Below are 24429 nucleotides of genomic sequence, written 5' to 3' on the forward strand. Positions count from 1 at the left end.
ACTGTCTCCTTTTTAACCCAGGGCAGCCAGAACGTCACAAAGGGACTGGGACTGAACCAGAATTGTGTTTTCTCCTTTGTACTCCCTTCCTAACAACTGCTGAAAGCAATTTGCCTTTTTTTCACTCTGAATATTCAGCTGGCACATGCACAGGGATGGGAAGTTCTGTGAGTGACAGCAGCTGATTTGCAGCCCATCTTGGTGATTATACACTTAGGTTACTCTTCCTCCTTGCACTTTTATTTCATTTACCATTTATCACCCAGTCAATCTTGTAAAATATTTCCACCCCTGTTCAGCTAGTTGAACTTTGAAAAATATGAAAAATAATTCTGAATCATCAGCATATTCATTGCTTCATTATTCACCAAGCTCTCCTGATCATTTATGAGTATCTTGAGCAAAAATCCCCTCCTCTCCTCTGTGATTTCTGACCTTTGTCTCCTCTCTGAAATTGTTTACCTCTTTCTGAATTTACTTCCCTACAGTATTTTTTTCTGTTTTCTTTATTTTACTCTGAAAAAAAAGAAGGGTTTTTTTCTTCTAGTAGCTTCCTTTACTCTCTCATTTAATCATTCTGGGTCTATATGTGTGCCTGAGGACATCCTTCTCATATTTTTGGGCTCGATGGTAAATATTTACTGAGTTTTTCATATTGTGCCTTTCAATAGCACCCTGCTGTTGCCAACATCTCACACAGTTTACTCTCCCTTTAAGCCCAATTTAATGAGTCTTCTTGATTTGTTTTTCCCTTTTTAGATGCTTGTAGGTCAGGATTTGGCCTCCCTCATTGCCTGTGGCATGGCAAACTGGAATGCATCATAACCATCATCATAACAAGACCTTTCAGTGGCCACTTTTTGAACCAGATCTGCATTTCTCAGGGGTTTCTTCCTTTCATTACAAATCTGATGGGGTCTAGAAAAGAAACAAAACACATATTTCCCTGCTTGGCTGGCTCCAGCCACTGTGTCCTCTTCTCCACAGGCTCATCCCCACCTCATTTCAGGAATGATAAGGATTTTCTCAGGTTATTTTGGTGCTCTCAGAAAATGATGGCAATGCTGAGATCATGGACTGCTTGGAGATCCCAGAAGCATTAGGGAGAATTGCTGGCTCAGATGGTATTTCTGAACTGGCACTGGGCTCTGCAGTCACAATCAGACCTTTTTGTGGTGTATCAGATGCTGAAATTCAGGCTTTTAGATCTGACTCAGCTCTGAGTTACACATTGGATTCACTTCAGTAATTAAATCTTTCTTTTCACCTTGGGCAAGGATGTTTGCCACAGAAATGTGACAAAAGTCCTCTTCCAGCACTGTCTATGGTTTGCAGAAATGACATATTCCTAGAAAAAATTCCCCTGAAGGAGTTTGAACTCACAAAGTTCAAGCTGATTTTGACAACTGCACGAATACATCTGTGGTAGGGATCTTTATCAAAGCCATGGGTCTCAGGGGTTATTTTGAACTGTCCATTTCCAAAATGAAGATGTTTCCTCTGGTTTTGACCCCTCAGACAGACAGATATTGTCCTGCTTTGAGGAATCTCCTGTGCCAACTCAATACTTTTCCGTGCTCACACAGCTGGAAGGAGCAAATTGCAGACACCCCTCTCCTTTGCCACTGATCTTTTTCTCTGTTATGATGATTTATTTTAGAGACCACTAAAAACTTGGGATTGACTTTGTGGGCTCACAAGCAGTGATATTGGCCCAGTGACAGATTTCTTCAGCACCCAAACTAAGAGTTACCACAAAAAGAAATTCCCTTCAGGGCAAAACACTCCCTTTAGGATGAAAATCAAAGTTGTACTGTTTGCTTGTTATTTTAAGTGAAAAGAAATTTTAAAAAACCCCACCCTTATCCTTCAAAAATTCTGGATTAGGAGAATAAAGAGTTGCAGGCTGCCACCAATCCACAGCAAGATCCAGCTGTGGTTTCTCCTTGCTGGGAAGGAAATGAGAGCACCACAGTGCAGCTGAAAGGGGCCAGGGGAGGATGAGGAAGGAGGATCTTGGGTTTGGTGTTGCTGGAATGGCTTTTGAGGTATTAAAGAATCTTTTTTCACAGCTCTGTCACTGATGAAGAAGTCGAGATTCTTCAGCTTTGGTTTTTAAGGTTGTTTATTTTCTCATCTAATACTTTTTTTTTTGACTCAATGAGGTCTGTCCAGCAGGTTGGGTTGAGGCACACTGCCTGCCCTTGGGGTGGTGTTAGCTTTTTATGCTAAAAACTATGTGTACTTCATTTACAATCATTTTCTAATATTATTACTTATGTGAGGCAGTTTGTCTCTACTTTAAACTAACCTAAAAATGTCACCATCACAGCAGAAGATTGTCACAGACATATTTTATGAAAAATCTTTTTGCTAAGATTTTTTCTCCTGAGAAGCTGAGAGGCCTCAGAAATGAAATGTCAACAATAATTCTCTGCTGCTGTGGAATGCAAGAGGTGCATCTGTGATTGGTCTCATGTGGTTGTTTCTAATTAATGGCCAATCACAGTCCAGCTGTCTCAGACTCTCTGGTCAGTCACAAGATTTTATTATCCTTCCATTCTTTTCTATTCCTTTCAAGCCTTCTGATGAAATCCTTTCTTCTTTTTGTATAGTTTTAATATAATATATATTTCATAAAATAATAAATCAGCCTTCTGAAATGTGGAGTCAAGATTCTCATCTCTTCCCTCATCCTGGCACCCCTGTGAGCACCACCACAGAAGATGGAGGACAAGAAGAAGAAGAAGAAGACGAAGAAGACGAAGAAGAAGACGAAGAAGAAGACGATGAAGAAGAAGAAGAAGAAGAAGAAGAAGAAGAAGAAGAAGAAGAAGAAGAAGAAGAAGAAGAAGAAGAAGAAGAAGAAGACGATGAAGAAGGACAGAAGATTCTTTTATTTTGCTTCTTGAACCCCATTCTAAAACCTCAAAATTCTACATTTTTACTTTGTGATAAATTCACTCACATTCTATTCAAACTTTTGTGGTTTGTAACTCTTCCCACAAAGCTGGGAATTGTTTCCATGGGTTTAAATCGAAGGCACAGGTGTTTTTGTGCTAAGGTCTTTGAGCTCCCTGCTGGGGTCTCGAGCCTTCTAGGGCAGCCAGAGGAATGTTTTGGGTTTTGACAGGAGGACAGGGAGCCTGGAGAGGAGGGAGGAGCCTGGAGAAGAGGAAGGAGCCTGGAGAGGAGGAAGGAGCCTGGAGAGGAGGAAGGAACCCTCCAAAGCCCTCCTGGCCATGAGCCTGAGATCCCTCACAGAGTTACAGAAAGCTTCAGGCTGGTGCCGGCCTCACAGAAGGAAACACATTTACAGGGAAACCCCAGATAATTTCAAGGCTTTGCTATATACACATATTAAAGATCTTTAAGTAACCCCCTGGCAGAAGGCAGGCAGCTCATTCCCCGTGCTGTGTTTGCTCTGAGATGCCAATCAAACGCTCTTTCCGCAGCGAGAGCTCGGGGCCAGGTTTGCCTTTGTGCCCGCAGCTGGGATCGGGCCCAAGGGGTGACAGCCAGCAGATAAGGGCTTAATTAATGTCCAGAAAGGAGCAGGAGGGACAAACCTTATCTGCAGTTTCAGCTGACTCACACGATGGGCTGATAATCTACTGAGAATTCCATAGTCCCCCTCGGGATTGCTGCTTTCCTCCTGCAGCCACCCTCACTGCCCATCTCCCAGGTTCTGCAAAAGCTCCCCATGATTTCTCTGCACAAGGCATCGTGGTGGACCTTTGCACATCGGGGGAAAAATGGATTTTAAAGTTTTCAGTCCGTATTCTCTGAGTGATGGAGGTGAAAAGTGTGATCCCAGCTGCTGAGTGATGGAGCTGCAGCAGCTCCCTCTGCCTCTTCTGCCTCTTCTGCTCCATCTCCCTCTCCTGCCTGCAGCCTGGGCTCTTGTGACATGGAGGACACACAAAATATCTGATTTGCTATCACTGCAAAATATCTAATTTATCAATAGTGGCTGTCAATGAGAAATGCCTCCCATGGCTTAAATAGGAATGGATATAAATAGAGTTCATAAAGTATTGAATAAGTTCACCTTTAAGGAAAAGAACCTTATAATTTTTTCACTTGTAGGACAAAATCCTTCCCACTTTGCTGGAAATACTTTTCAACAAATAAACTTCCTCCAACACACAACCATAGAGGCTGAAAGTTCTCACTTTGAGCTTTGTAATGGAAAGATGCACAAAACTAATTCATATATAATAGTCAAAGATGCATAAAGTGCATTGGATCTCTTTGTTTTGGAGATGAACAGGAAGGGTCACCTGGTGGTTTTTCCATAGGAAAAGTGATGCTGCAGAGCACCCAAGGGGCTGCAGCCTCCCCTGCCTGCTCTGCAGGTGCCTCTTGTGGGGAGGTGATTCCACCATCCTGCTGCTTCTCTCCCCTCCCTGGCCCTGCTCTGATGGTTTTTAATAGTTGACAAGTACCCAGAAGTTAGGAAATGTTACAGTAAATGGTAGGAAATTGTCCAAAAGGAAGCTAAAAGCCTTCAGCAGTCCAAGTCCCAAGGCCTGTTGTGCCAAAACAACCCAAAGGCTGCCTGGGAGGCCACCTTTGAAACCAGGAAAAAAGCAATCAGGAAATTATTAGGTCAAACACGGTGCTTCAGAAGTTTGGTTCTGGCAAAACACATGGCAGGTGGTGTTGGTTGGGTGGGGAAGTGCTGCTCTGCTCTGGGGATCAGGCAGAGGGGGTGGGGACAGCCCCTGTGGTGGCACCTCTGGAACAGGACCTTGCACAGGGCAGCAACTCCAAAATAAAGCTGGGACACTCAGGACTGATGCCTGGGTAAGCACAGCACCCGTGGGGCAGACTGAGATCATGCAGAAGCTCTCAGTTCTTCTCTTGTGTCTTTTGCTGTTGGACCTCTGGGGCTTTTGGGGTTTGGTTTTTTCCCTGCTCTTACCCTCTTTTCCTAAATCCCCACCAGGGGCCTTATGTGCTCAGTATTTCTCAGCCACACCTTCCATTTTCCATGTTTATGTATCTTTTCAGGTGCACAGGGCTCTCCTGAAGCTTGGAGGTATCAGAGCTCCAGCCCTTCTCCCTCACTTGATTCAGAGCAAGCATAACCAAAACCTTAAGGGCAGGGAAAAATCAAGGCAGAAAAGATACACTGAGTAGAAAATATATGTACGTGTTTTTCAGTAGTGACTGGCAAAAAAAAAACTGCCTAGAGACTTAAAATACTCTTAAGGCAATGAAAACAGAGCACAATGAAGTCTGGCACTCAGAGCCAGAGCCTCTGGCAGCCAGAGGCACCAGCAGCATCCATTTGATTTTGGGATCATGTAATAAATATGGATCTATAGGCACGTAACAGATATGTGATCAATAGCTCCTGGGAGCCCAGAAATTTATCTCTGGGATATCAAAATATGCATGGCAACACTTCCTAAGCAAACAGAAGAAAACCCAACCTTCTGGGTGAAGCTTCAGAGGGAACAATGTTATCAGAGCTGGCTGGGCAAACACCAGGAGCACATAAAACCTGGGGCTTCCAGGGAAGGCAGCACCTCTCCTCCTGCAAGAGCCATGGATCTCAAGGTGCTCTGTGCACTCTCCATCACCCTCATCATAGCCCTCAGCAGCCTGGCAGAGGGAGTTGCACCTCCAAGTAAGTACCTCCATGTGCTGCTGCCCTCCAGGTACGTGTGGGACCCTCATCCCACCGAGTGCAGCCAGAGCCTGCCAGCTTTGGCAGAGCAGACAGCAAATGGCTTTCTGGGCTGCTGCTTATCCCCAAAGTGGAGCCTACTTTTTAGTTTTTATCAGAGAGATCAATAGCAAAGAAAGACTGCAGCTGGACTCTTGGGTTGTTGGGAGAACCAGGAGCCAGCTGCAAAGGCAGAGGTGGTCACTAGAACAGGACCAGGGCTGGAACTGGAGCCAGCTCTGTCCAAACTTTCTTCTGACATTTGGTTTATGCTGCTTTGCCACGTGAGTGCAGTTTTAAAGGAGTTTATCTGCCTCCTCATTAAAGGCAAGTCATGTAGACAGCCCCAGAAGTGGAAAGCAAGTCACTCAATGACAGCTGGAGGACAGCTCCAGAATTTCTTGGTTGTAGCTGACTGTGCAAATGACTTAAAATGTTAGAAGCATAGCTGCAGCTATTTGCACATCATCCTCTGTCTTATAACATTGCAAAGATTTTGTATCTTTACACCTGTTTGAATATCCACTGGACCTTTAAGTTTTTTCCACTTCACATGAGATGGGCAAAGCAGCAAAGATTTAATAGCCTAATATTTGAAGTTTTTGGGATTTCCCATTTGATGTGGTCAATTTGAAGCCCACAAACCCCACTGTGCTGGGCTGGCTTGGCTGCAAAGGAGACCACAGACCCTCAAAATGTGATGTACAGCCCTGACCAAAGCTGGTAGTGGTGTAAAAGCAACTTTTAAAGCACTCAGGCTGTGGTCTTAGCAGGGGACTGAAAAGATGGAAAGCATCTAGGGGAAGAGCATTGCTCCCAGTGAGCCTCTGATAAGCACCCCTCCATGACAAGTGTGCAAACTGACACCTGTAACTTGTTCCTTCTGTCCTGAACAGCAAAATGCCAGTGTAAAATGCTTCCCAGGGAGAGGACAAACTGTGGCTACCCAGGGATCTCAGCAGCAGAGTGCAAGAAAATCGGGTGCTGCTTCAACGCCTCCGTCCCCAGCGTGCCCTGGTGCTACAACCCCAAACCAAAGAAAGGTAATATCTCTGCCAGAAACACTGATTTACCTCGTGTTTGATTACCCAGAAATGTGTACAGCCAGGGAGCAGTTCTGCTTTTCTCCTTAGGCCAGAAACGAGGGCACAAACCTCTGTTAGGAGACCAGGGGCAGCAAAATGCAAAGTTGAGCCCTGTCAGACTCCTGCCTCATCCTCTTCACACAATTTATTTCCTCTTCCTTCAGGCTTCTAGTTGTCAAACAACCTGTGCTGATTAATTAGAGACATTTCAGTGTCATTTGTGGCCTTGTCCATGGGTAGCAAGGGGTACTCAGCACTTATTTGAGTGGGTTTGCTGTGTGGTTACACCTGTCAGCATCCTGCTGCTATTTTTTACCCTTATTTTCTCAGAGAGGATAAGAGCTGCTCTCTTAGTCTTTCTAGGATTAGCTGTATATTTTACATAACTGTGTTAAGTAATGGAGTGTAATTAGCTGTGTTAATTAACTCAGTGTGAGCTACATTTGCTGGGCTGGCTGCACAACTCCTTCTTAGGAGAACTTCAGGGCAGTCTCAGCAGTGCACAGGTGACATGAAAGGAAATGAGGGTGCAAAGGCACTGTTACCCAACAGAAGAACCCCATATAAAATGGAATTAGTCAACAGGGATCAGAATTACAGTAGAAAAAAATAGTTTGGCTTTTGAGCATTGCTTGCAATTCTTGTAAACCTTAAAAAACAAGCAGCAGCAACTTAGGGTGGCATTCTCATAGAATTGCTTTTCTGAGCAGAACTGCTCCAGGAGAGGAAAACTGAAGTATTCAAGCTGGGTGGTATAATCTCTTTACTTGGGATTTTAGCTTGAAGTGCCTGGAAGAGCTGTGGTTTCCTCCTAAAACACTTATTTCCTTTCTGTACCTTCAGCTGGCGTGCAGGGAGGGCTGGGTGGTCCTTTCCCTGTGTTAGCCAGGCTGCTCTGGGGTTAGCACGGGGTCAGGTGGTGGGCATACCTGCTCTGAGGCCAGTGTGAGTGTTCCCACTGCAGGAGACACAGGACTTTTCACCCCAGTGCTGCTTTTAGGATGGGCTGCTGCCAGACACTTCCAGGGGTGAATTTTGCCTCCCCTTATCCCTGGGGCACAGCAGCAACTCATCACCTTTTGGCATTTAGTTTGCCTAGGAGGCTGGGTGAGGATTTGGGTGAATCTGCTGGTTGAAATTGTTTCAGAGGAGGTCATCATGGCCATCCCATCTTCCCAGTGACCTCATCTTTTTGCCCTGCCTTTTATTTTGAATTATGTCACCGGGCAGACAGAGCACGAAGTAACACATTCTCCTTCCTTCCTTTGTTTTGTTGGGGTTTTTTTTGCTTTACACAGTGAAGAAAGTGTGTCCCAACGATCCCTACACCAGGATAAACTGTGGCTACCCTGGCATCAAGGCCAGGGATTGCACAAGGAAGGGCTGCTGCTTCAGGGCACACCCCGCCGGTGTCCCCTGGTGCTTCTACCACCGCGTCGTGGAGGAAGGTAATGTCCCTCTGGAGATGTCCCCCGTGTCCCTCTGGGTGCTCCTGGCAGTGTCCCTGCTCTGCCCAGGCCTGGTGTGCTGTGCCAGACAGAGAATCCTAAAGGTGTGAGCACAAAAAGATGGCTAAACCCAAAAAAACAACTTCTTGTACAGGGAGTGGCAGTGTCCCTGCTCTGCTCAGGCTTGGTGTGCTGTGCCAGACAGAGAATCCTAAGGGTGTGAGCACAAAAAGGGGGCTAAACCCTAAAAAACAGCTTCTTGTACAAAGAGTGGGCTGCTGCTGATGCATCTGAGCCAGGGTTTGTGGGCAATGTGAGTTTAAGACCCCAGCTAATCCCAGAAGAGAGGTGCAGTCACATCCACCTTATCATGAGAGATAAAAGGTTTTGCTTTGGAAACGTGGGGTGAAACTTACAGAAATGCTGTGCCAGCCAGGGAATCCTAAAGGTGTGAGCACAAAAAGGGGGCTAAACCCTAAAAAACAGCTTTTTGTACGGAGGGTGGGGTGCTGCTGATGCATCTGAGCCAGGGCTTGGTGGGCAATGTGAGCTTAAGAGCCCAGCTAATCCCAGAAGAGAGGTGCAGCCCCCCAGCTCACATCCACCTTATCATGAGAGATAAAAGGCTTTGCTTTAGAAATGTGGGGAGAAACTCACAGAAATTTCTGATCCCCAGCTAACTTTGTTTTAGTTAGGACTGACCTTTCAGCATATTTAATAACCAATAGCCTCAGCCACCCTGTGTTCTGTACTACACACAAGTCACCATCATTTGGTTTTACTGGATCATAATTGGCAAATATATCTATGTATGGGGGTCGGTCAAGATGGCTAAAAAATGGCCTTTTGGATGTCCTACATTGAGGCAAACTCTTCCTAGATTCTTTGTGTGATTTATGGAGAAAACATGCCCCTTAATCTGCTTCTCCTCCTTTCCTCCCCAGCTTGTTAAAGGAGGAACTTCCATCGAGAACTTTGCAATCTTTGGATCTACTCCAACAGAAGGACAGACAGAGGTCCCAGCTCAGACTTTATATTTTGCAACAGCCATGATTTCTAGGCTGGTTTTTTATCTGGGATTGACTCCTTAATGATGAAAAGTTACTGGTAGCTTTTATTCTCTCTGTAGGCTAGCACTGCACAGGTTTTCACTGTAATAAAACAAGTACAACACAACTTGTGAGGGGTTTTTTTTTTGGTTTTTTGCTGTTTCTATTTAAAAGCTGTGCATTTCTCCGTTTCCCAGGAAATTTGGCATGTCAGCAACCTGCTGATGAGGGAGCAGGCACCAGTGCTTCCAAAAGGAGCACAGCACTCAGCTTTTTGTGATAGTTACTCTTCACACTTGCAAGTGACTGCTTGAATTTGTCAGCTGGCATCACACCGGCCACCCGTCCTTCTGAATGCTGGAAATATTCAGAGTTTGCCTTTATATAGATTTAGCTGTGGGTTTGGGCTTTAATTTCCCCTTGAGACATAGGGAAGGCTGCCTTTGATAGCTGGTCTGACTCAAACACCTCCTGCTCTCTGCATCTCCCTGTCCCTGGGGCTCACCACAAGCAGGTCCCACAGGACACACTCAGGAAATGTCTCTGCAGCACTGAAAGCAGCACAGAGGCTGCATTTGAAAATAAAATAAAATAAAAAATAAAATTAAAAAAAATAAAAATAAATAAAATAAATAAAATAAAATTAAAAAATAAAAATAAATAAAATAAAATAAAAAATAATAAAAACTAAAAGCACCCAGCTCTGGCCTAAACCTGAAGTGGAGCTGCTGTGTCTCACCAGACACAGGAGAAACTCCTGTTGAGTGTGGCTGCTTTCTCCTGGGAGTGTTTAATGCTCAGCACAGACTCGAGTGCTTCCCTGCTTCAGCTGAGTGAGAGCTCAATAAAGAGCCTCTGAGAGCAGTGCTGGGAAAAAAGTGGGGACCCTGAGAGTGCTGCAGCAGCACACTGTGCTCAGGGCTCAGCAGGGGAGAGCAGCTCTACAGTGTGGGATTCACACTCTCTGAGCCTGAGAGAGGCAGGGAAGAGAGTGATCAGAACAATTCTTACCTCATTTGCTGCTCCTGTGTTTGTGCACAAGTGGAATGCATGATGGAAGATTGTTTACCTGAAGGGATTTGGTAATTCTCTTCTCTGCTTCTCTCACTGCTTCTCTCAGGTTTGGAGAGTGTGAATCCCACAGTACAGGGCTGTGCTGCAAGGAGAGAGGAAAAGATGGGGACACTGAATCACAGAGCCATAGAATGGTTTATTTGCAGGGACCTTAAAGCTCGTCTAATCCAACCCCCCTGCAGTGAGCAAGGACATCTTCTACTGGATCACATTGCTCCTAGCCCCATCCAATCTGTCCTTGAAGTTTTCCAGGGATTTTTCACCTCTCTGAGCAACCTGTTGCAGCCTTTCACCACCCCCACTGTACAAATCTTCCTCTTTTCCTGCCTCCTTGGAGGTTTGATTTACCCCTGCCCACTTTAGTGGTGAGTAAGTTTATCCAGGCAGGTAAAAAAGGAGTCATTCATAAACCATGTCTAACAGAATCAATAAGATGATTTGAATGTGGTCCATATTCATGTTGCCCATGTTACCCAACATCACCTGTTGTAATATGAGCCATGAACAGGGCAGTGTGCTGAAGGTCTTTGGAGGTGTTCCAAAGAATCACAGAAAATGCTGAGCTGGGAGGGACCCACAAAAATCAAGTCCAACTTTTGGCCCTGCACAGCCCCTGGAATCCCACCATGTGCCTGAGAGTTGTTCAAACACCCCTTGAGCTCTGTCAGGCTGGTGCTGTGACCACTGCCCTGGGGAGCCTGCTCAGTGCCCAGCCACCCTCTGGGGGAGGAACCTTTCCTAATACCCAACCTAAACCTGCCCTGACACAACTTCAGGCCATTTCCCCAAGTCCTGTCAGTGTCACCACAGAGCAGAGATCAGTGCCTGCCCCTCCTCTGCCCCTGTGAGGAAGCTGTAGCTGCAGTGAGGTCTCCCCTCAGCCTCCCCTTCTCCAGGCTGAGCAGACCAAGTGCCCCCAGCATCATCCCTGGACATGATGTCACCTGCAAAAACCATGAACCACGTTCATGAGCCATGAGCCAGAATTCCCAAGAGCTCAGCCAGCACTGGGGTGAGGTTATAAATCAGAGTTAGCTGCTCACAGCACCAACAGTCATTACCTAAGGATATGCCATCATCACTCAGTCCAAAGGGATGATGTCAGTTCTGGGAGTTTACCTTCAGGAATGTCATAGATGAGTAATGCAATGATTGACTCTCACAATTTACAGACAAATATCATGGATATAGGTTAAGAAAAGTTTTTTATAGATTTATGGTGGTGTTGTACCCCCTCATGTGGTTATCGAGGGACAACAGGAGTTGGGACATCTGGGAGGGCTGGCTTGTCACTATGGTGACATCTGAACTCCAATCTGGATTTGAGGAGGAGATCTCCACCCCTGGACAGTGAAGAAGGGCTTGATGGACAGAACTTTGGGAGGGGTTAAAGGGTTAAAAAGGAAAAACCCTCCATTGTGAGGGGGCTGAGCACATGGCGGGGAAAATCTTTTGCTCCCAGCACTGTAACCTTTTTTCTTTATTCATTCTTCTGTTGTATTTTTGATAAGGTTTAATAAACCTTCCTAAACTATGAAAAGTGAGTAGCTGTTTCTCACAGGAAGAGCTCAAGTTCTCTCTAGGTAGACTGTTATCAACACCCACACAAATGAACCTGAAAAGAACTGCCTAGAATTCGAAAAAGGAACATTTTTGGTGAGAAAATAAAGCTGGCAGAAACAGAGTGGAAGCTGCAGCTGCTGAGGGTTTGAAGATGACAGGCAGAGCCAAGGCAGAGCAAGGTGAGATCCCAAAACAGGAGTGCACACCAAAAAGGAGTGTGCAGGACCTGCAGAGATGTAGGTCCTACAAAAGGAGGGACCTTCCTCTCCTGAGGGCTGCCCTCACCTGAGTCAGTGTCCATGGGCCTCATTTACAGCCTCAGAGAGAAAAGGCCTTGAGTGAACTCACCCTTTGTATCTGCAGCTCTGCACAGCCCCATTGCCATGCACTGAGTGATGAATAAGGGTGAGAAATGCGTGTTTTATGATTGGCTTTTTGCAAATATTATAATGAATTTTATGTGTGTTATGTTAGAAAGTTATGCTGTATTCATTTGCTTAAGTAGTGTGCTAAATATAGTTTTAGGTTATAACATAAGGTTAAAATAGAAACTATGCTATGTAAGATACTTTATTTAAAGAAAGGTCTTGCAGTGAGACAGCAGCCACAGGACACCTAAATCTTTCAGAGAAAGAGAATTTATTGCTCTCTTATCAGAAGAAATGAACTTCTTCCTGCCTTGCTCAGCCCTGAAGATGCCGTCAGGATTAAGAGGAAGAAGCTGACACTGCCCAGACAGAATCCTGTGTATGAATGGAATTTATGCATCATGTATGAGGTGTATGAATATGCAAGGGGCTGTTGCTTTTAAGGGTTAATCCTCTGTTAACGTGGGTCCTTTTTTGGGCTTATTTTGCCCAGAAAGAGGTACCTGGACTGTCTGTAACTCTTTGTTTTTATTGTCTCATATTGTCCTAATCCAAATTGTCCAAATTATTATTACTGTAATTATATTGCTATTTTTATAACCATTTTATTCCTATTAAACTTTTAAAATTTTAAAAACAAGTGTTTGGCATTTCTCACAATAAGTAAACAAAGTTCTGAATATTTTTCTGAAGGGGCAAAAAGTGGGTCAGCGTTGTGATTTTCATCAGCCAAGGTGCTGCAGGAACCCATTTGTGTCAATTTGTGGCACAAAGGCTTTGTGCTGATGGGGCCATTACGCAGTGAGTGACCTTGAAAATCCCAAATACCCAACAGTCCCAAACTCCAACCACGGCAGCTGAGTGCCACCACGGCTCCAGCTTCTAATAAAGGCTGAGCAGAGCATGTTTGACATTGCAGATTGATTGCAATGGTGCTGCAGTGAGTGAAGATGTTCTGCTGGCTTTTAAAGCAGTTGTCACCAAGGGAAAGGTCTGGGAAATCGTTCATTTGGAGGTAATCAGGAAAGCTGTGTTTGGCTGTCAGGGAGAACCAACAGGGGAGAAAACTAAAACTAGGACAGACAAGGAGCTCAGAGCAGGTGGGTGCTAGCAACAAAGAACAAACCTGTAGCCATGTGAACACGGGATTTCACTGCAAACACCTCCAAAAAAGGTGTTTTTTTAAATGTACCACTTCCTTCAGGTGCCATTCCCAAATGACTCCAGGGCACGGATCCTGCTACAGTGTCACACACCTCCTCTGGCAAAGCTCGACTTCAAAAGAAAGATTTCAGACAAGGTGCTAAACTGAAGTGGAAAAGAATATGGGAACTGAAATCTCCCTCTGCTGAGAGCAGCTAAATCACACACGGTGCTGCCTCAGGTCTCTGTGTGAGCTACTGGCTAAAGAGTAAAAACTCATCCACAATGCCATTAAACAGCTTGGAGAACAGAAAATAAAACACAAGAGCCAAGCCTGGCTCCCCGTGTTGACCCACACAGAATGATGATCTCCAGACCCAGATTCAGTTTTCAAGGTTGCTCTCACTGCCAGACTGAGCCCAAAAATGAAAATTCACTACTCTGGGGTGATGGCTGCTAAACCTTCCTTAGGAAAAAAGTTCAGGTGAGAGTTTCAGAAGCTCTCAGGTGATTTTTCCAAGCAGCTCTCTGCCAGAAACAACAGTCCTCTCAGGGCAGAAGAGTCCATTATTACTCTGCAGGCTTTTTCCCCTCATCTGAGCCTTCTTCTGAAGCATTTGAAAGCTGCCAGTGCTGGTATTTGAATGTGAGCTGCCCAGCTCCCATCTGTGGATGGTCTCTGTCCCAGCACATTCACCTGGTACACAATGAGACCAGAAAAAACCAGCCAGACAAACAGGCTTTGCTGTAAAATATTTGTGATACAACACAGAATGCATTCAGGCTCCAGAAGCAGCTGGGTAGCACTCAGGGGCTGTGGAAGAGGATGCTCCTTTTTTCCAGTGTTTGCCATCCTGGGTGCTCCTTCCCCTGCCAGTGAATGGTGAAATTTTCCCATTTTCCACTTCATATAACTTCATTTCATAAAATTTCCATGTACCATGGGGAAAGAAAACAAAGTGCTTTTCTGCTGGAGAGCAGAGTTTCTGTTCACCTTGTGCTTTGTGATCCCCCTTTGCACACCCACTGTGGCACCCAGAAATCCCCTTCAAAAAAAGCCACCAGACAAAGAGAGGCCCTTGAAGGGTCCTTGCAGGGTCCTCAGGCTTCCTTCAACATGTGCTCCTGTCTCAGAGCATAACAGAAGGTTGTTTTGGTGAACAGCAGTTTTGAGGGATTCACCACTAGGACACCACCATTGAAATGAGAATCTGGAAGTCTTTAATTGAAATATTTCACTGCAGCTGAGCCAAATATCTGAATTGCAGAGAGATGTTCCTGCAGTAACTGTTGCAGAAATTCCAGGAAATTCCCAGGGGTATGACTTGCCACCAGTGAGGACTGCCACTCCAGTCTGTGGTGTTTTCAGAAAGCTTCATGAGAAGTACATTTGGCAAGTAAAACCCAGCTCCTTCTGCTACAAAATGAGATTTTCCCTGCTTCTTACCCTTCTTGAGACTTGGCATCATGCCCCATCCAAGGGTGCTGCACCAAGACACGGAACTGAGTTTCAATGAACAGAAGGAGCAAAATCAAAAGGTTCACTTTCACTTTTATGGCTTCTTTAATTACTTTGGGGTTGCTGTCTGATTCTTACACAGGAGAAAGACAAAAAGCACCTGCAAGACTCTTGATGAAGCCACAAAATCTGTTTCACATTTGATTCTACAGATGCCATGGGGATAAGAAGAAAGGTCCTAGGAACAGGTGGAGCCTTATTCTGTCTGTCCAGCAGGGCAAAACAGACAGTGGGACAAGAGAATGACTCTGCTAGAAAGATTTGGGGGAAACAATGCAAACTCTGAGGGGTGTTTTAGCTGTCAGAAGCTGACAATGGATTGGCTTCATGTCTTGATAATGTTTTCTGTCTGTGGAAGAGAGAGCATTGACTTTTTTCTCAGCCTTCCCATGTGTGTGCAGGCACAGGCTTGGACAGGAATGTCAGGAATCCAGAAAAGGCATCACACACAGTTAACAGTGCATAATAAAATTCACAGGGCTTGAAAAAATCTATAAGGCACAGAAAGGAAAAAAAAAAAAACAACCAAAAAGACACAGAACCAAATGAGGCTATGAAATTTCTCTACCCACCTCCTTGGCTTCCCATGCCTTCCAGCCTGCATTCCAAAGCAGGATTTCAATTGAGACCTGTTAGACAATAATGTTTCCTTTAGTTTCAAACACTCTTTATTTTAGGAATCCATTTGGAGAGCACAGTGGATGGGAATTGCATGTGAGGTATATTAATTTTTGCAGTGCTGCTAATGAGAAGTTTATGGTTGGGTTGTTTAATAGCATTAACTGCCACATAAAATGCTTAAAGTAATTTATGTTGCCACTCAGGCTGTGAAGAACTCCTGTTCCCCCTCTTCCCTTCCTGACCTGTGGACAAAAATTGGCACTGGGAGGCATCAATTTTTTTGGGAACATAATTCCTTCAATTTAATATACTTTCCAGGGCTATAAAACATAACATAAAGTATGGTCTCTGTCATCATGAGAAAACTGTGCTGAAAATGCAATCCTATTGCATCCTTAGGGCAATCCATGCTTTAGGCATCACAGCTCATGGTGTTTTTGAGTGGGTACTTGTAAAAGTTAGGGCAGTTTTGTTTGAGCTGTGGTGAGCAAGGCAGTAATTTGGTTGCTGGGATGGTCTGGATGGGTGGCACAAAGACAGTGATGTTGTCTAGGCTTGGCCTCAAGTCCAACACACAAACACCATGAAAGAGCCTTAAAAATGCATGAAAAACCAGCCAGGCAAAGGGAGTGTTTGCCCAAGCACAGGACACCACCCCTGAACCCTCCTCCTGGCACTGGCATTGCCCTACAAGGTCAGGATTTCTGCCCAAGGGTTTCCTGCCAGTGCAGGAGGCAGCAGCAGAAAGAGTAATGTCACCTCTTGGTCAGTGTCACTTCATGGCCAATGTGGATCTTCAGGAGAAACACAAGAAATGAAAACATTGACTTTCTAAACCAACTGAAGACTTTCCTGGTGCCAGAAATGCCCTGAGGGACGCAGAACATCACACAGGTGCTGTGGCAGAATGAGGGAGAGGGTGTTTGCTAAAATGGGAAATGGACAGGTGGGACTGGCAGGATGAAACTGAGTTTTTGTTCATCTGGGAAGAAGAGAGGAAGAAATTCACCCATTCCAGAGAGCCAAGCAGAAGGCAAACAGGGAATGATCCTTTCCTGCTTCTTGTAATGAAGCAGCACAGGGAACATCTGTCTCTTGCAGGTAGCAAGGGCAGGATGAACAGGTAAGGCTGTGGAAGGAAAATTCATCAAAATTGGATGAAAATACAAAGGTAATTAATTCCACTGGTTCAGGAAGTCCTTCAGTTGTGTAGGGCTTCACAGAGAAGCACCCCCTGATTTGGGGGTGTCAAAAGCCTTGTTTGGGTTGGAAGGGACCTTAAATATCCTCTAGTTCCAACCCCCAGAGTGACAGCAATTCATGGATGTTTCTGGATATTTCTGTAACCCACCTGTGTGATGCTGTTCTCAGGGCTCCCAGGATGAGGGAAGAGATGAGAAAGTTGACTCCATGTTTCAGAAGGCTGACTTATTATTTTATGATATATATTATATTAAAAATATTCTAAAAGAATAGAAGAAAGGATTTCATCAGAAGGCTGGCTAAGAATAGAAAAGGAATCAATAACAAAGGTTCGTCTCTGACTGAGACAGTCTGGACAGCTGGGCTGGGATTGGCCATTAATTAGAAACAACCTCATGAGCCCAATCCCTGATCCACCTGGTGCATTCCACAGCAGCAGATAAGAATTGTTTGCAGTTTGTTCCTGAGGCCTCTCAGCTTCTCAGGAGGAAAAATCCTAAGGAAAGGATTTTTCATAGAACATGTCGGTGACACACTTGTATTGGGGGTTACCTGAAACCACCACAATTGGAAACAGGTAATTCCATGTCCTTGCTGGCTGCCAGGTTCAAGGAGCAGGCAGTGAAAATGTGTCACTACCAACACATCTTCCCTCAGAGTGAGAACAGGAACAAAGGCATCTGTCTGAAAATAATAACACTTTATTTGATTTTTTTCTGTGTGTGTGTGTGTTACATTATCATAAATGTTCTCTAGTCTCAGAAAACAAAGCCCTAAGTCTGGAAAATAATGCACATACAAATCTCTTCTTACAGGTATTAAGTATACAGAAATATACAAAGATTTCTCTATTACTGTAATATATCATCAGAATGCCCCACATCCCACATTTTTACTCAGGTCCACTGTACCAGGAAGCATAAACTACAAAGGTAACAAGCAACCTGAAAAAGACATGGTTTGTATAATATAATTACAATATATGTATATATATATCTACACCAGTGCAAATATATCACAGCGTGCAGGCAGCAATAGTCTCTAGAGAAGCAGAATAAAATTGATTCATAGTAATGCAAATGCATTACAGAAACAAGAGACAACAATGACATATTAGATATTCAGAGTATGCACACTTTAGCACGCTGATTTAAAATCATACCTTGCATTGACTCTTGCTTTGAAAAACAAAAGAACCAAATGTTAAATAATTCAGTAACAGGTTCAAGGGCAGAATCTCACAATAAGGTCAACTGACTCAGAAAAGGTATTTGATAAATCTTCACTGACACAGGTGAAGGCTTGGCCCCACTGCAGGACTTGTTATCTTCTTTTAAGATATATCAGTATAATAGTCTCAATTTTAATTTTCCTTTGCCATAATTTAAGAGATTTTCCCCCATATTTAAAAAATAAATGTTCAACAACTAATTCACATTTGGAAAGGTTGGTGTAATTATCACTGAGGCCAGGAAAGTTTGTTTCTGGAAGTGACAGAAAGGAGTTTGTATAATGATTACCCTAAATGGGCCTCTAAAATAAGCTACAACAGGGTCAGAAAAAGAGACATCACAGATGCCACTGAAGTAGAAAACCCCGTCAACCTTTAAAAGCAGAAGCTTCCATGTTGCCTTGCAATCTGCTGAAAAAGACATTTTTGAATATTTTTGAGTGAAGCACACCCAGAGATCCAGCACATTGGGGTTTTGGTAGCTCAGAGAAGCCTCCAAGTCATCCCTCCACCTTTCCCCATCCTGCACTCTTCCCAAGCAGCTCGTTCTCACAGCCCAGCTGGACAGCAGCCATGAACAGCCAGAAAAAAGGGACTCAGCAATTGATGGGCACGGGCTGAGCTGCATGGGAACCCTCAGGGGGGGATAAAAAGAACCAGCCAAAGCTGGATGTGTCCTGAAGGCACAACCAGTGCAGAGAATGCAGGCTGAGCCATGGCCACGTTTTGTGCCACAGGAGACACATCCTGGCTGGTCACCCTTGGTTTTACAGGTCTCAACAGAAACCTAAATCTCTTAAAGAAAGGTTCTACAGCTGACAACTGCATAAAATTATCATTCTTCATAAGATTTCAAAACAAAAAAAAGACTGCAGCTAAATTTTGTGCTCTACAGTGCAATTACTCCTTCAGAAACTCTACATGAAATATGCACAGAAACAGAAATAAAGCATTAAACAGAATTAAAATGAAACTTGCTATGTTTGCAGGCTCAAACCTGAAACTTTTAGACATGTAATATGAAGAGTGCTGTGTGGGCTGACAAAAAGCACTCTGTGGGATGCCCCACACCAACCCCTCTGTGTATTATGGGAACAGGAATTGGAGAGGAGTCGATCCCTGAAAATGCCACTGCCCCTGTTCACAATGGCAGAGCTCCTGATTAACTCCAGTGGCACTCAGCACTTAATTAATGCACTCACCAGTGCTGTGTGGCACTGCAGTGATCAGCCTGTCACAAGCTGTCACAGAGGACATGACACGGTGTCATTTTCTGCCTACTTCAAGTTCCCAACAGCTTTTCACATGATCATACATTATAAATGGATGTGCACACAGAAATTCCTGAGCAGCTGCACCCCATGGGGCTGTTCTGGTAGGAAGTAAAGGATGGCATCCAAGGAAGGATGGAAACTCTCCTTAGTATTACAGAAGTAATTTTGTAATTCTGTATTTACAGAAGTATTTTTTATTGTCTTTTGCAGCAGTAGCCAGATTAAGTTCTAGTTGGGCTTTGGCCCTTCTGATTTCTCCTTGAATAACCTCACAGTGTCCCTGCAGTCCTGCTGGGCTGCCTGCCCTTTCTTCCAAAGGTCACACACCCTGTTTTGTTCCCTGAGTTTCAGCCAGGCCAGTCCTCCTGCCCCTCTGGCTGATCCTTTGGCACAAGGGCATGGATGGCCTGCTCCTGCTGTGCCTTTAGGATTTCCTTCTGCAGCATCCCCAGCCTTCCTGCACTTCCCAGCCCTTCAGGGCTGCCTCCCAAGGGACTCTGCCAGCCCAGCTCTCAAGCACAGTCTGCCCTGCAGAAGTTCTGCTGCCACCCCTCCATCTCCCCAAGAACCAGAACCTCTCACTTCACGTTCACTGTGCCCAAGAGGATCTCCAACAACCCCATCACCCACCAGCCCTTCTCTGCTCACAAACAGGGCCAGTGGGGCATCGCCAGGGCCTGGTTCCCTCCCCAGCTGTGCCAGGAATTACCTCCCACACACTCCAGGAGCCTCCTGGACTGTTTCCTCTCTGCTGTGCTGTATTTCCAGCAGACATCTGGCAAGTTAAAGTCTCCCACAGGAGAAGGGGCATTGGTCACAAGACCTCCCATGGAACATTTCACCTGCCTCCTCATCCTGGCTGGGGGGTCTGTAAGAGATTCCCACCAGGATATCTGCTTTGCTGGCCTTCCCCAGTTCCCAGAACCCCAAAATCCACCCAGCACTGTGTAAGTAGGACAGGCAGGATCTCCTGTGTGAGGATCACTGGGGTGGCACAGGTCAGGATGTACCACACTTCCTCCCAGAACCGAGTGTTTAATAAAACATTCCTTTCTGCTGAGAACACAGAGTTTGACACACAAGTGTGGATAGAGCTGTCAATCACCTGAGACATGCAGTTCTTGGACTCAAGTTCATTATCTCCCCCTTACATAACCAGCTCTCCCTGTTCCATGTGCACATATTCCTCTCTTTTAATTCAAATAGCTACTTTGTGCTCCAAATTCTAAGAGCTGGAGAGGATTTCAGCACCAGTCTCTTTCCACTCCCTTTGACCAGGTAAAGTTTGGCATTTTCTACATCCAGTTCTTTCAGGGTGGCCTCTGATTTTGACCTGTAACAATGGAACCTTCTCAATTTCTTAAGAGTAGAATCTGCTTTCTAAATCTTTTATTTAATTGTAAATAATAATGCTTCAAGTTATTTTTAAAAACCTTCAGGGTTTTTCAGATCATATGCAAGTTTCCATGAAGAAAAACAACAAAAGAAGTGTGAAGGACCTAAAGTCTTAACTAATGCCCACAGTAACCAAAGCAATATCTCAAAACAAGTCAAAACAGGACAAGGAGGCCAACAGGACACTAAAGTCTTCCTGCAATCCCAACAAAAACCATACATTCAGTTTTCAAGTGAAACCTTCAGCCTCTTACATAACTTTCAGCCAGGCTGTGACTGGTTCAAATGGTAATTGGTAGTGGCATTGATTTCAGAGAGTTTATGGCTCTTTATATATGGCTGTAAAACTGAGGATTTGAAAATTGAGCATTAGAAGCCTTCAGAACCTTGCTGGCCTTATTATTCTTCCAAGTGAAGCCTCCAGAGCTTCACAAAGTGCTGTTCAACACAGGAGCACCTGCATGCTCAGCCCATTAACCTGGGAATGTGTTTTGTACCAGCCTGTTGGAATTTATCTCCAGTAAAGAGGAAAAAAGCCAGCCTAAGACTACATTAAAAATCTTTGCAGTAGATGAAGACATAATTAGGATGGATTTTAAATGCTTCTGTCCCAAAGCAGTGACAAAAGAGAGATCATCAGTTAATTTGTGAGTTAGGGAGAGAAAAAATTATTATCTCATCTATGTGTACCACTGAGTCTCCAGAGAATTACCTCTTTACTGGGATACTACAGTCTGAAAGCATTCCTAAGAATAGTAACTTCCAGCTAAATGCTGCCAGTAGAAGTCTGGAAAAAGCATGTCTAACAAAAAAAGGAGTGAACAAAAAATATTCCCAGAGCAGGAATTTTCTCAGGAACACCCGTGTAGGACCAGATTTTTGGCTACCATAACACAACACAAAGTTACAGTACAGGAGGACATGCTGGAGGCTAAAAACATAAAATGAGACAGTCACAAACCAGAGGAACAGGCACAGACAACAAGACAGTATCCAAGGAATTCATACAGCTAAACTGGTCTAGGTGGGAGAGAACAGCATCCTGCAGGATGCCAGTGTGGGAATGGCAGCAAAGTCACCTCCTCTGGAGCACTGCAGGGCATTGCCAGGGTGTATTTGGTAAATGGTCTGGTAAACACAAAACATCAACCCTGAAGGGACTCAGTGCCAGGGATGTCACACGCTTTGACCTCAGCTTGGACCACAAGTCTGCAACCCAAGGGGAATTTGGCAAATGCAGTCCTTTGTCTGCTTGCAAAAAGTGTTTGAACTGCCTGTGATAGTCACAAATACATAGAGAGTCTTGAAATAATCAAGGCACGTTGTGCTAAAGGGATTTCAGCTCGTGCCTTGTTTAAAAACTGCTCACAGCTATGAGTACTATTTGGAATAGCTCAGATTCTTAATTTCTCAAATCTGACAGCCATAGAGGTTTGTACCTGCTCGTGATTATGCCTGGAAAAGCTGCAGAGCTGTACAAAAGCTTTTTGAGAAAGAACAGCAACAAAAATTATGCAAAGGGGCTGTGCAAGGAATTTGGGTTTTCTTCTACAGTAAACATTGGTTTTGCTTTCACAGGTAACCCTTATTTTCAGGGAAAGTTCAGGTAGCCTTCCTAAAATTTGTGACTTGATTTAAAGCCTTCCAGACCCCAGGCTTAGTTCAGATGTCCTGAGTTTAACAGATACATGCAGTCTGTGTCTGTATTGGTAAATCAAACAGAGCCTGGGCACATGCCAGGAAAACTGGGAAACAATTTTCTTCCCTGCTAAAGGGCAGAGCTGCAACCCAGCAGAGCCAGAGCTTTGGCTGTGTAAAAATCAGTACAGGGGCCATTCCTGTTAACCCCAGCTGAATGAGGACTAACAGAGCTGGGCCTGGCACTATTTATTTCACTAGGAGAGACACAGCCACAGAGTCTTGGAAAAGTTTGTGGATTTTTGACTGCTGGGGGCCAGAAGATGCACTAGGTCCTTCTTATCTACCCTGCTGCCATGAGCTGCTGGGCTCCTCAAGGGTTTGCTGACATTGTGCTGCCTCCAAGCTGCAAGAGTGCATCATCCTGATGGGAATAATGCATTCACAGAACATTCAGGCCTCACTCAGGGGTCTGGGACACCCAGATAAATTCACAGCCGTGGCAGAAGGCTCTGCAATTTGCACCAAAGCTCGCCAAGGTGTCCAGCGTGAGGATGGTGGGTTCATTTTGGGTTGAAAATCCAAACCCAAGAAAATTCACATCAGCTTGGAACCAGCATTCCCCCTGCCAGATTTACAGAGGTGAGATAGCCAGCATAACAGTTTCATTGGTGTTCAGAGCAATTGCTTCTCATGTTGTGCATGCAGACTTAGGGATGAGAACAAAACTGCCTGGCAGCATTAGAGCTGCAGCGTTTCAAGGTCATGTGTGTGTTTTTGGGAGGGTCCCACACAGAGGGTGTTGCAGATACAATGAACACCTCTGGATGAGGCAGTCACAGGTGTTTTAACACAGCAGCCCAAGCTTTGATCTGTGGACAGCTCGTGCACTCCTTTAACAATCACTTTAGGGACAGATCCTGCTTTCACAATTTAAATAAAAATAAGCCTTGGAGTGCCTTGATTTTTTTCAGTGGCAGGAGGTAGATCAAACAGATAATGAACAGAGCTAGTATCCCAAAACATCACAAATACTAAGGATTTAAAGACACTGCAAAAGAATATTTTTTTTCATACCATTCAGTGACAGCTTGACCATGTCTAACTGCATGTGCTATCCAGTGCTGCTTCCAAATGGGACCACAGTGCAGACTGAGAATCTGCCTTTTCCTCCTATCATTACAGTTTTCAGATATGAGACCAGCTCGACAAGTAAAGCACCAGAATTCTAAATTCAGACAGAAACAAAAATAATTACTTGAATCACTTTAGGTTTCTTTTAAAAAAGTATCCATATTAAAAAGATATCTTTACCTTATTAATACATTTACAGACTTTTAGCCAGAAGGGGGTAATTCTGTGGAAAAGAATTGCAAAATAATACATAGAAAACTGCAAAGATGAAATTTAAAAATATGAGAGAATCCTATTTTCTTTGCATACCTCATTTTGCATCTCACTACCTTGTCCACTAGAGATGACATTACACTATTCTGGCCACCAGGACTGGGATCCTGGTGACCTTATCCCAAAATTGGTTTTCATAAGGAAAGCTCCTGCAGCCAGGTTTCTTGTTACAGTTACACTGCCTCGGTATTGATATCCTGTGGTGTAAAATTCCCTTCTATAGTTCTTCTTCCTAGTTAAAGCTAGAAAGTGTAATGAAAACATGACCCAACCCAACTGGACTGATTGGCTTAACACTGGGTGTCCACTATCCCATTGTGGCTCTCCATGGGCTCGGTCAGGACAGCATCTGGCTGTCCCCACTGGGGACCAGCCTGCCACAGTGAGACAATGTCAAGTGCCCTCTATTTGATGTCTAAAGTTCTCCTACTGCCTTGGTTCAGCTGCTTCTCCTTTACCTCTCCGCTCGGATTTTGTATCTGAGGACAAAATAGGCAATCAGGCGCAGAGAGAAGAAGAAAATCCCAAGAACAATGAAGTCCAGGTAAAGTTTGGCATTTTCTACATCCAGTTCTTTCAGGATGGCCTCTGATTTTTGGAAGTGGCAGGTGTCATCTTTGTCACAATGCAGATCTTCTCGATCCAGTCCGTAGATGGAGAGGATGACGCCTTCGAACCCATATCTGGAAAGAGGAAGGAGGGATGACAAGGAAAATCCTGGTGGTCTGGTTAGA

The 24429-nt window shown here is 44.5% G+C and overlaps 2 protein-coding genes across 4 annotated transcripts in view; one reads left to right on the plus strand and one right to left on the minus strand.

Moving 5' to 3' along the window:
* Positions 1-5504: 5504 nt before the first annotated feature.
* On the plus strand, positions 5505-9386 carry LOC132324313 (trefoil factor 1-like). The gene is made up of 4 exons (XM_059840400.1): positions 5505-5638; positions 6574-6720; positions 8061-8210; positions 9155-9386. The coding sequence occupies exons 1-4, from the start codon at positions 5557-5559 to the stop codon at positions 9160-9162; spliced, it is 387 nt and encodes a 128-aa protein (XP_059696383.1). The 5' UTR covers positions 5505-5556; the 3' UTR covers positions 9163-9386.
* An 8045-nt stretch (positions 9387-17431) lies between these two features.
* Positions 17432-24429, minus strand: part of ABCG1 (ATP binding cassette subfamily G member 1) — a 67341-nt gene continuing 60343 nt past the window's right edge. For all 3 annotated transcript variants that reach the window (XM_059840078.1, XM_059840079.1, XM_059840080.1), the window contains exon 15: positions 17432-24378. In XM_059840078.1, the coding sequence (XP_059696061.1) occupies positions 24150-24378 (229 nt within the window). In that variant the 3' untranslated portion in view covers positions 17432-24149. The remainder of the gene's footprint in view (positions 24379-24429) is intronic.

Source organism: Haemorhous mexicanus, chromosome 2 (assembly GCF_027477595.1).
Source record: "Haemorhous mexicanus isolate bHaeMex1 chromosome 2, bHaeMex1.pri, whole genome shotgun sequence".
In the NCBI taxonomy this organism is placed as follows: domain Eukaryota; kingdom Metazoa; phylum Chordata; class Aves; order Passeriformes; family Fringillidae; genus Haemorhous; species Haemorhous mexicanus.

Coding starts and splice junctions, on each gene's coding strand:
- LOC132324313 (XM_059840400.1), top strand. CDS start 5,557: ATGGATCTCAAGGTGCTCTGTGCACTCTCCATCACCCTCATCATAGCC. Junction 5,639..6,573: donor AGAGGGAGTTGCACCTCCAA/GTAAGTACCTCC, acceptor TGTCCTGAACAG/CAAAATGCCAGTGTAAAATG. Junction 6,721..8,060: donor CAACCCCAAACCAAAGAAAG/GTAATATCTCTG, acceptor TGCTTTACACAG/TGAAGAAAGTGTGTCCCAAC.